Source organism: Pseudorca crassidens, chromosome X, assembly GCF_039906515.1.
Source record: "Pseudorca crassidens isolate mPseCra1 chromosome X, mPseCra1.hap1, whole genome shotgun sequence".
Classification (NCBI taxonomy): Eukaryota; Metazoa; Chordata; class Mammalia; order Artiodactyla; family Delphinidae; genus Pseudorca; species Pseudorca crassidens.
Genome location: NC_090317.1, coordinates 92,270,429 through 92,282,443, shown reverse-complemented (window position 1 = coordinate 92,282,443; position 12,015 = coordinate 92,270,429). Strand labels below are relative to the sequence as shown.

General features: G+C 40.4%; 1 protein-coding gene across 1 annotated transcript in view; it reads left to right on the top strand.

The window, feature by feature from the left end:
• RP2 (RP2 activator of ARL3 GTPase) overlaps positions 1-12,015 on the top strand; it is a 41,978-nt gene that overhangs the window by 8,342 nt on the left and 21,621 nt on the right. Inside the window, exon 2 of the mRNA XM_067722825.1 lies at positions 9,653-10,318. Coding sequence (XP_067578926.1) covers positions 9,653-10,318 — 666 coding nt within the window. The remainder of the gene's footprint in view (positions 1-9,652; positions 10,319-12,015) is intronic.

Sequence of the window (12,015 nt, the reverse complement as noted above, 5' to 3'; positions counted from 1 at the left end):
TTCCTGCAGAGTTGAGCTTCCTCAGGCAGGCATTTTAATGGGGACCTGGGGTCATTCTAGGGACAAAGCCTTGTGCTAGTAGAAACCATGCTAGAGTTTGGTCAAGTCTGTTAGTGCAGGGATTTGGACGGACTTGCAGTGTGCCAAGAGTTCTGCAGCTCTTACTGGTGAAAGCCTGCTTCCTACTTGTAGTCAGCCGCCTTCTTGCCATGTGCTCATGTGGCCTTTCCTTGGTGCCTGCCTGCATGGAGAGAGAGAGAGATCTCTTCTTACAAGGACACTAATCCCATCGTGAGGGCCCCTCCCTCATGACCTCATCTAAATCTAATTACCTCCAAAAGTCCCCACCTCCAAATGCCATCACATTGGGGGATTAGAGCTTCAACATATGAATTTTGAGAGGACACAAACATTCAGTCCATAACACAGCCCAAGCAGACTAAGACAGCAGCTCAGTAATTTTAAAGTTAAGAATAGATTTTCTTTCTGCATTTGCAACAGGTCTCAACTACAACTACTAATATAGTACTAATTATAATATATTATAATTAATATAGTTGAAATTTCTGTTTAATACTGTACACTTATAATATATATCATTTCCCATGCCAGAAAAATTAGCTGAATTCCTTTAAGTAAGAAGTATTAACTTTTATTTTTTATCTTTATCCGAACAGTGGTTTGTTTCCTATTTAATTCGGAGATAAATATGCTTGCAAACTTTTGAACTTGCTGTCTGTGTCTTAGGCAAAGATAATTTGGCCAGAATCTTGAAGCCCAAATCAATTCTCCAGGAAAATACCCACAAAATTTTATGTAAAATTTTTAAGGAGTTTCTGGTACAGTGAGAGAAACCATAAACTGAAGCTTGAAGATTCCCCTTGCTCATTGAGTTTGAGGCCTTGGTAGAGACAGGCCAACTCCTGGACTCCTTTTCCAAAAAACCTATTGGTGGCACTCTAGATCATCTCATTCCCACTGTGGGAGGTAGACTGGTGCTGAGAAGACAAGCTGAAGAAGATCAGAGAACGTTTTTTATCCTCCTTAAGGCCTAAAGCAGAACCAACTTAAACCACTCTTGCATGTTCCTGAGTCGATCAAGATCCCATTAGCCTACTCCATGACCACATTCCCATCCCCTTCCACTGGCTCTACCAAGTGGAAGGCAGCCTCAGCCTCCTTTTACTGCAGGTAGGGACAGAAGAGTATGTAAAATGGAGAGACCCAGGACTGACATTAAAAGGAGTGCCTCTGCCTGGCTTTGTGTATAATTATCTTCCTACTCAGAAGTTGGCCAACTTGAACAGTGACCTAAGTGAATGTCCCTAAAAATACATTTCAGAGTCTGTCTTCTTTGGGGATGAAGTAGAGAGATGGGGTGTGGAGAAGTGTATAATCATCAATCTCAGTTACGCTTCATATTTGTTTATTCAAGAGATACCTGGAGACCACCTACTTCTGGTTATACTCTGAGGTAATGAAGATTAAGTAGTTAAAATGGGTTCAATAAGTATGTGTGCAGGGCCTCTGTGGTGCCAGGCACCGTTCTAAGTGCTGGGGAAAACGGGTGAACAAAACAGATAATCCCTTCGCTCATGTAGTTTATGTTCTAATGGAGGGCAGCGGGGAGACTGACAATAAATACAGTTCATATATAGTGTGATAAAAAGAAGCTAAGTGCTTTGGAGAAAAATAAAGAAGGGTAAAGGGGTAATATTATTGGAGGAGGTGTTTCTGTTTTAAATAGATTGGTTATAGGATTCAAGTCCAAAGTTTTAGATACATAAGGGGATGCAGATTGGTATTTAATGTAATGTAGGTACTCAGAAAAAGGAGAGCAGGCTTCTGGTTGAGGGAACTGGAAAGCGTCACAGGAAAAGTGTGACAGGTGGGCAAGTATAAGAACTAGGAGAAAGCCTTCTGGGCAAAGGAGAATCAGAGGGCATAGATAAGTTACAGCAAGTGTGTCAGATCTACTGAAGAACAAAGTTCCCATAGCAGGGTGATAAGAGTTAGGACTAAAATGTGAGTTGATATCACATAGTAGTGACTTACATTGAAAGGTTTTCTAATGATGAACCATTTTTACACAACCTGCGACAAATCCAACTTGGTTGTGGTGCTTTCTCTTCTTCTAGGATTGATTTAATTGACAATTTTTTCAAAACATCTATAGGCATGAGTGAAATGGACCTAAAATTTTCTTTTGTTATGTCTTTGTTTTTCTTATTTCTTGCTGGACAGACTAGTAGCATGAATTAGGACTGTTGCTTCTTTTTCTATTGTCTTTAAAGGTTTGCATAAAACTGGGATGAATAAAACTAGAATCTGCTTATAAAACCATCAGAGTCTTGTGTTTTCTTTGTGGGAACACTTTAGCCACTGCTTCTATTTCTTTAGTAGTAATAGCTTTTTATTTAAGCTTTTAACTTCTTCTCAAATTCGCTGTGGTAAGTTATTTTTTAAAAGATGCATTCATTTCATGGACAAAATGTTTTTTAACTTGTTGGTATATAGTTGTTGTTTTTCTCTCTCTCTCTTTTTTTTTTTTTGCGGTACGCGGGCCTCTCACTGTTGTGGCCTCTCCCGTTGTGGAGCACAGGCTCCAGACGCGCAGGCTCAGTGGCCATGGCTCACTGGCCCAGCCGCTCCGCAGCATGTGGGATCCTCCCAGACTGGGGCATGAACCCGTGTCCCCTGCATCGGCAGGCAGACCCTCAACCACTGCGCCACCAGGGAAGCCCAGTTAGGTTGTTTATTCGAGATGTTTCCTGTTTCTTAAGGTGGGCTTGTATTGGTATAAACTTCCCTCTTAGAACTGCTTTTGCTGAATCCCGTAGGTTTTGGGCCATCGTGTCTCCACTGTCATTTGTTTCTAGGTATTTTTTGATTTCCTCTTTGATTTCTTCAGTGATCACTTCGTTATTAAGTAGTGTATTGTTTAGCCTCCATGTGTTTGTATTTTTTACAGATCTTTTCCTGTAATTGATATCTAGTCTCATAGTGTGGTGGTCGGAAAAGATGCTTGATACAATTTCAATTTTCTTAAATTTACCAAGGCTTCATTTGTTACCCAAGATATGATCTATCCTGGAGAATGTTCCATGAGCACTTGAGAAAAATGTGTATTCTGTTTTTGGATGGAGTGTCCTATAAATATCAATTAAGTCCATCTTGTTTAATGTATCATTTAAAGCTTGTGTTTCCTTACTTAGTTTCATTTTGGATCATCTGTCCATTGGTGAAAGTGGGGTGTTAAAGTCCCCTACTATGAATGTGTTACTGTCGATTTCCCCTTTTATGGCTGTTAGTATTTGCCTTATGTATTGAGGTGCATAAATATTTACAATTGTTATATCTTCTTCTTTGATCGATCCCTTGATCATTATGTAGTGTCCTTCTTTGTCTCTTCTCATAGTCTTTATTTTAAAGTCTATTTTGTCTGATATGAGAATTGCTACTCCAGCTTTCTTTTGGTTTCCATTTGCATGGAATATCTTTTTCCATCCCCTTACTTTCAGTCTGTATGTGTCTCTAGGTCTGAAGTGGGTCTCTTGTAGACAGCATATATAAGGGTCTTGTTTTTGTATCCATTCAGCCAATCTGTGTCTTTTGGTGGGAGCATTTAGTCCATTTACATTTAAGGTAATTATCGATATGTATGTTCCTATTCCCATTTTCTAAATTGTTTTGGGTTCGTTGTTGTAGGTCTTTTCCTTCTCCTGTGGTTCTTGCCTAGAGAAGTTCCTTTAGCATTTGTTCTAAAGCTGGTTTGGTGGTGCTGAACTCTCTCAGCTTTTGCTTGTCTGTTAAGGTTTTAATTTCTCCATCAAATCTGAATGAGATCCTTGCTGGGTAGTGTAATCTTGGTTGCAGGTTTTTCTCCTTCATCACTTTAAATATGTCCTGCCACTCCCTTCTGGTTTGCAGAGTTTCTGCTAAAAGATCAGCTGTTAACCTTATGAGGATTCCCTTGTGTGTTATTTGTTGTTTTTCCCTTGCTGCTTTTAATATGCTTTCTTTGTATTTAATTTTTGACAGTTTGATTAACATGTGTCTTGGCATATTCCTCCTTGGATTTATCCTGTATGGGACTCTCTGCACTTCCTGGACTTGATTAACTATTTCCTTTCCCATATTAGGGAAGTTTTCAAATATAATCTCTTCAAATATTTTCTCAGTCCCTTTCTTTTTCTCTTCTTCTTCTGGAACCCCTATATTTCGAATGTTGGTGCGTTTAATGTTGTCCCAGAGGTCTCTGAGACTGTCCTCAGTTCTTTTCATTCTTTTTTCTTTATTATGCTCTGCAGTAGTTATTTCCACTATTTTATCTTCCAGGTCACTTATCCATTCTTCTGCCACAGCTATTCTGCTATTGATCCCATCTAGAGTATTTTTCATTTCATTTATTGTCTTGTTCATCGTTGTTTGTTTCATCTTTACTTCTTCGAGGTCCTTGTTAAATGTTTCTTGCATTTTGTCTATTCTATTTCCAAGATTTTGGGTCATCTTTACTATCATTATTCTGAATTCTTTTTCAGGTAGACTGCCTATTTCCTCTTCATTTGTTAGGTCTGGTGGGTTTTTATCTTGCTCCTTCATCTGCTGTGTGTTTTTCTGTTTTCTCATTTTGCTTATCTTACTGTGTTTGGGGTCTCCTTTTTGCAGGCTGCAGGTTCGTAGTTCCCGTTGTTTTTGATGTCTGTCCCCAGTGGCTAAGGTTGGTTCAGTGGGTTGTGTAGGCTTCCTGGTGGAGGGGACTAGTGCCTGTGTTCTGGTGGATGAGGCTGGATCTTGTCTCTCTGGTGGGCAGGTCCACGTCTGGTGGTGTGTTTTGGGGTGTCTCTGGACTTATTATGATTTTAGGCAGCCTCTCTGCTAATGGGTGGGGTTATGTTCCTCTTTTGCTAGATGTTTGGCATAAGGTGTCCAGCACTGTAGCTTGCTGATCCTTGAGTGAAGCTTGTGCTGCCGTTGAGATGGAGATCTCTGGGAGATTTTCTCCATTTGATATTATGTGGAGCTGGGAGGTCTCTTGTTGGCCAGTGTCCTGAAGTTGGCTCTCACACCTCAGAGGCACAGCACTGATTCCTGGCTGCAGCACCAAGAGCCTTTCATCCACAAGGCTCAGAGTAAAAGGGAGAAAAAGTAGAGAGGAAGAGTTAGTAGAAGTAGGAAGAAAGAAAGGAAGGAAGGAAGGGAGGAAGGAAGGAAGAAAGAAAGAAGAAAGGAAGGAAAGAAGGAAAGAAAGAAAGGAGGGAGGGCAGGAGGGACGGTGGGAGGAAGGAAGGAAGGAGGGAAGGAAGGAAAAAATAAAGAAAGAAGAGAAAGTAAAATAAAATAAAGTAAAATGTAAAGTTATTAAAGTAAAAAATAATTATTAAAAAAAATTAAAAACAACAGAAAATGGACGGATAGATCCTTAGGACAAATGGTGGAAGCAAAGCTATACAGACAAAATCTCATACAGAAGCATACACATACACACTCACAAAAAGAGGAAAAGGGGAAAAAATCATAAATGTTGCTCTCAAAGTCCATCTCCTCAATCATCAAGTTGATTGTGGAGCTTTAATCCGCTGCTTCTGAGGCTGCTGGGAGAGATTTCCCTTTCTCTTGTTTGTTCTCACAGCTCCCAGGGGCTCAGCTTTGGATTTGGTCCCGCCTCTGCGTATAGGTCGCCGGAGGGCGTCTATTTTTCACTCAGTAAGGACGGGGTTAAAGGAGCTGCTGATTCGGGTGCTCTGGCATACTCGGGCCGGGGGGAGGGAGGGGCACAGAGTGCTGGGCGAGCCTGCGGCGTCAGAGGCCGGCGTGCGTTCTCCCGGGGAAGTTGTTCCTGGATCCCGGGAACCTGGTAGTGGCGGGCTGCACAGACTCCCCGGAAGGGGGGGTGTGGATAGTGACCTGTGCTCGCACACAGGCTTTTTGCTGGTGGCAGCAGCAGCCTTAGCGTCTCCTGCCCGTCTCTGGGGTCCGCGCTTTTAGCCGCGGCTCGCGCCCGTCTCTGGAGCTCCTTTAAGCAGCGCTCTTAATCCCCTCTCCTCACGCACCAGGAAACAAAGAGGGAAGAAAAAGTCTCTTGCTTCTTCGGCAGCTCCAGACCTTTTCCCGGACTTCCTCTTGGCTAGCCGTGGTGCACTAACCCCTTCAGGCTCTGTTCACGCCGCCAACCCCAGTCCTCTCCTGGCGCTCCGACCAAAGCCCGAGCCTCAGCTCCCAGCCCCGCCCGCCCAGGCGGATGAGCAGACAAGCCTCTCGGGCTGGTGAGTGCTGGTCGGCACCGATCCTCTGTGTGGGAATCTCCCCGCTTTGCCCTCCGCACCCCTTTTGCTGTGCTCTCTTCCGCGGCCCCGAAGCTTCCCCCCTCCGCCACCCGCAGTCTCCGCCCGTGAAGGGGCTCCTAGTGTGTGGAAACCTTTCCTCCTTCACAGCTCCCTCCCACTGGTGCAGGTCCCGTCCCTATTCTTTTGTCTCTGTTTTTTCTTTTTTTCTTTTGCCCTACCCAGGTACGTGGGGAGTTTCTTGCCTTTGGGGAGGTCTGAGGTCTTCTGACAGCATTCAGTAGGTGTTCTGTAGGAATTGTTCCACGTGTAGATGTATTTCTGGTGTATCTGTGGGGAGGAAAGTGATCTCTGCGTCTTACTCTTCCACCATCTTCCCCTCGTCCAGCACTGTGTTTTTAAAATTTTCAAATAGGCAATGATTTTTTAAAGTATCTTTTGTTATTAACTTCTAATTTAGTTGCATCTTGGTCGCATATAATAATCTGTAACTTATCTAATATTTAAAATTTGTTGAGGCTTTCTTTATGATCTAGTACTAGTACATGATTTTTTAAAAAATCCTTCAATGTGTGCTTGAGAAAAAATGTGAGTATACTCTGCTAGTTGTGTGCAGAACTCAAACTTATTCATTGCGTGGTTTGATCTCCTAGATCCTTGTTGATTTTTTTTTTTTTTTTTTGGTTCACTTGACCAATCAATACTTGAGAAGCAGCATTAGAAGAAACTCCTTAGATTTTAAGTTGCCAGTTCTGAGGATTTGGAGAGGTCCTGAACCACTGTCAAAATTAATCCCCACCCATTTTTCTCAGCTCTTCGCCAGCACAGGGTTTCTGCCCTGACCGGAATTTGCTCCCAGGGAAATCTGGACCAGAGGTCTGAGTCCTAGCAGGTGTATGGGAAGCATTGTTGTCTCAAGATTTGGGAAGGGGAGAAGCAATAGAAGAAATCTGAGTTTCCTTTTCTGTTTTCTGTTCCCACACCCACCACAGGGGTGTCTCATAGTTTCCCCTTTTCTTGGTGTTTTTCTTACTTGGTCCATTTGAGATTGATCTTGGATAATTGGGAGCCAGCCACTATGCTAGTTCAGTATCTTGATAGAGCCCAAACTGGAACACTGTACCTTTATATATGTGTGTCACCTGTAAAATCCTAGAAATGGAATAGCTTGAACACCTCTTCCCACATTAAACCTGTGCTGCCTCTTATATTTTCTTTTTTTTTTTTTTTTTTTGGTGTGTGGCACTACCAACATCCAATCACATAAACCAGAGCAGTGTTTCTTCAAACCTGTGGGTGGGATAATAGAAAATATTTGGGGTTTAACACAAAATAAGGGTAAGTATTATTTTGTGAAACTTTTCTTTCATTGGTATGTGTACATGTACAAATACTCATAAATACGTGTACTGGGCTGTGCTGGAGAATGTACTAATGTGAATTGTAGTCAAAAAGGTTGAAAAATACTGGACTAGATAGCTAGGAATCATTTTTGACCCATCCTTCTGCCTTACCTCCTACAGCCATTGAATTACTAAATCGTCTGATTCTCCTTCCTCAGTATTTCTCAAATTCATTCCATCTTCCTCTTCCCTGCTAACCACTGCTCTAGTTCCAGCCCTTTCTGGATGACTGCAACTGCCTCTCCGATTCACACGCCACTTGTCATTATTCTTACTAGAACAATCTTCCTAAAATGTAAATTTTGCTTATTTAAATCATTCTGTGGTACCCCTTTGTCCACGGAGAACTTCCAAGCTTCATAATATGGCCTCTGCCTACCTCTCCAGCTTCATTTGCTCCCATTGCAGTATCACTGGTAACACCAAACCACATTCACTTTTCCTCACACTCCCTGAAGCGTTTTATTTTATTTCATTCTTTCACTTTTGCCTGATATGGGAAGGGAGGATCCTTTACTACTACCCCTTTTACCTGGTGAACTTCAGCTTATTCATTCTCACTTTGCACAGGAAGTCTTACACCCCTACCTCCCCTGCGCCTGGTGTCCCTCCTCTGTATTTCCAGAATATTCTAAGCATCTCTCATTACACAGCCAGGTGGTTTTAAAATCATTTGTTTAGGTTAGTGTTCACTTTTTTTACGGAAAGAGTTGGTCATATTCATTTTGGTGCTTAAAACAATGTCTGGCTCCTATTGGGTGTTCAAATGGCTGAATGGCTGAATGAAGATCTAGAAAGTTAAAGTGCCTTTTTCATTCATGTTGCTCATAGGTGACAAAATTGAGACTAGAAAACTGTAACATCTATATTTTTGATCACTCTGCTACAGTTACTATTGATGACTGTACTAACTGTGTCTTTTATTGCTCATGCTACAGACCAATACTACTTCTAGTACATTGTGTAAAACTGATGAGTACAACATTTGTTGTGTAATACTGAATAAGTCACTTTAAGCTAGTTTGCTAACGATTAAGATGATTAAATTATCCTTTGTAAATAATCAAGTTTTTGTGTACCATACCTATGGGAGCCTGTTTCTGGTACATGAATAGTTTTGTATGAAATTTAATATTCACAAAGAGGTTAAGACAGTGCAAGTAGATTTAAAAGTAATTTAGAAAAATCAAAATGGTCTTTTAATGACTATATTTTGAGAGGTCAGCTAAAATTTAAAAAATAATGTAACAGATTCCAGACACACTGTGTAAAAGATTCTGTGAGCTTTAGTTTAAAATGCCTAAAGATGGAAATGGTGAAATTTGAAAATTTTACATTGTAGGAGTAGCTCAGTAAATGTTTCAATCAAATTTGTAGATGCAAATTCTGACATACAGTGATTCTTGGGCCTTCAGGTGCTTCCATTTTCTGTAGCATATTGCAGAAATCAGTCAGGGTTTAGAAACTAAGACCTAGGCATCAATTTATGGAAAGGTACAGAAACATATTCCTATCTGGGTGTATTTCCAAGTTCAGAAGTTTTAAAGACGCAGAAGTTTTTTAAAAGTGAAGCATCAGAAAAAGAAAAGGCTGAAAGCTGAAATATTCCTTAATATCATCCAGTATGCTGTGTGTATGTATGAGAATTTCCCCAATTGTTTCCAAAATGTACTTTTACAGTTGATATGTTAAAACAGGATCCAACAATGTCCACACATCATTTGGTTGGTATGTCCTGAGTCTTTCTTTATCTATAACAGTTTCCTCTCCCTTTCTTCCCCTCATGCCTTTTATGTATTTATTTAAAAAAAGTTTTTTGTCGTGCTCATTTTCTTATTATGTCGCAAAGTCAGTAAGAGTTGGAACATTATTTTAGCAATAAAAATCGTTCCTGACTCCCAATTGACAATTAATGTTTGCTGAATAATGTCAATAATACTCAAGGTCTGTGTTTTGTTCCTGCAGGTTGATCCGAAAGACTACATGTTCAGTGGACTGAAGGATGAAACAGTAGGTCGCTTACCTGGGAAAGTGGCAGGACAACAGTTTCTCATTCAAGACTGTGAGAACTGTAACATCTATATTTTTGATCACTCTGCTACAGTTACTATTGATGACTGTACTAACTGTGTCATTTTTCTGGGACCGGTGAAAGGCAGTGTGTTTTTCCGGAATTGCAGAGATTGCAAGTGTGCATTAGCCTGCCAACAGTTTCGTGTGCGGGATTGTAGAAAGCTGGAAGTCTTTTTGTGCTGTGCCACTCAGCCCATTATTGAGTCTTCCACGAATATCAAGTTTGGCTGTTTTCAATGGTACTACCCTGAATTAGCTTTCCAGTTCAAAGATGCAGGGCTCAGTATCTTCAATAATACCTGGAGTAACATTCATGACTTTACACCTGTGTCAGGAGAACTCAATTGGAGCCTTCTTCCAGAAGATGCTGTCATTCAGGACCATGTTCCTCTACCTACTACTGAAGAGCTCAAAGCTGTCCGCCTTTCCACAGAAGCCAGTAGAAGTATCGTTCCAGTGTCCCGGGGTCAGAGACAGAAGAACAGTGATGAGTCATGCTTAGTGGTATTATTTGCTGGTGATTATACTATCGCAAATGCCAGGAAATTAATTGATGAGGTAAGGAGAAGAGAGAGAAGAGAAACAGACATACACCTACATAGAAACACACCACTTTCTGGAGAGCGTCCATTCTTTTCAAATTGGCTATTAGAAATACAGGCAATCCTTAAATTATAGTCCTCTGCCCCCTACAGATTTATCTGCAAGCTAGTTGCTTAGGCCTCAAATACTTTCCCAAAGAAACTTTTTAAAAACAATTCAATTCAGGAAGCATCTGTTAAGCACTCATTATGTGCAGGTTACTCTGTCACCATCTTTCATTGATTATAGGATGCACCTTTGTTTTCCACAGTTTTGCTTCTCTGAAATGCATCTTACAATTGATGGCAGTTTAGAGCTGATGAAATATATGCTGGGAGTGGAGATAAATAGACAAAATTCTCTACCCTCAAAGAACTTCCATTCTTTATCATAACTGATTTCCATGGGAGCTCACAAAAGTAGTACTGCAAAGTAAAGCGTGACCTTTTATAATTATTTAGTGGGGAAATTTATTTGGAGTTTTTAACTGTTTAAGGTGTGGGGAAGGCATTTAGGCATACAACTTTTGGAGCCCGTTTTGGCTGAGAGCAACCTCCACATTACTTTCCTTTGCCTTATTGCCATGAAGAGGAAGTTGGTGTGAAACAATGAGGTGGCAGCTGCGACAGCAGAGATTGTGGACTCATGAGCAGGGGCTTTTAGTGCTTTCAGGAGTAGAGAAGGGTTCTTTGGGTAGCAGCTTTCACTTGAAAAATAAATGGGGATGTGGAGGTTAGGGGCTCCAGAAGCAGCAGTTCCTCCAGTGGGGAGGCAGCAGTAGGATGTATTGATTAGTCATTAATCAGGCTTTCTTCAGAAAGAGTCTGTTTGAATTTAAAAATCAAACTTCCAGAAATGGAGAGGTGAATGGAAAACTCTCTTTGAATGGATTTTTTTTTAAGTTGTAACACTTCTGTCAAAAGGAACGGTTTTAGAAAAAAAAAAAAAAACTAGAAAAATGACCACCTCTCTGTAGCTTATACATTCTACAATGTAGAAAACCCATGTCTGAAATCCACAAAGTATATCTGAGGTCCAGTTTTAAAAACAACAGAAGCCAAGTATAATCTTAAGACTTTGATATTTTCTTTCTTGATTATGCCAATCTGATAAAAATGTGCTATGGATCTGGTGAGATATAGAAAAAGTGCTCTGGCCTTTGAGCTATCTAATCACATGTTAATTCAACATCTGAGAGGTAAACATTTTCATTATACTGTATGGTGATTTTTTAAAAAATCTACATACAGTTTTCAAGAGAGGTAATTATTCAGGTTAAACTCCTTTTTGGTAGATAATGAGGAGAGGACATAAAGAATGTACAGTATGTTTAAAGAAAAAAGCCATCAAAACAAACACTGTCATTCTTCATGAGTCATCAGATGTCCTTAACCTTTTAACTTTTGATATCTGTTGTACAAAATGGCACCGTTGTGTGCACTTTTTGCAATATGACCAGGAAGAGTGATGTTCTTTAGATGTCCTTCTGGATTACAAAATAATTTAAATAAAAATCCAGCAATAACAGTAACAAACATGATGACAATAATAATAGCTAGCAGTTAATATAGTGTTTATTATACGTCAGGTGACTGTTGTACAGTATTTAAGTGAATTAACTCACTTAATTCAGGAATAACCTATGAAGTAGGTGCCATTGTTTCTCTTTATAC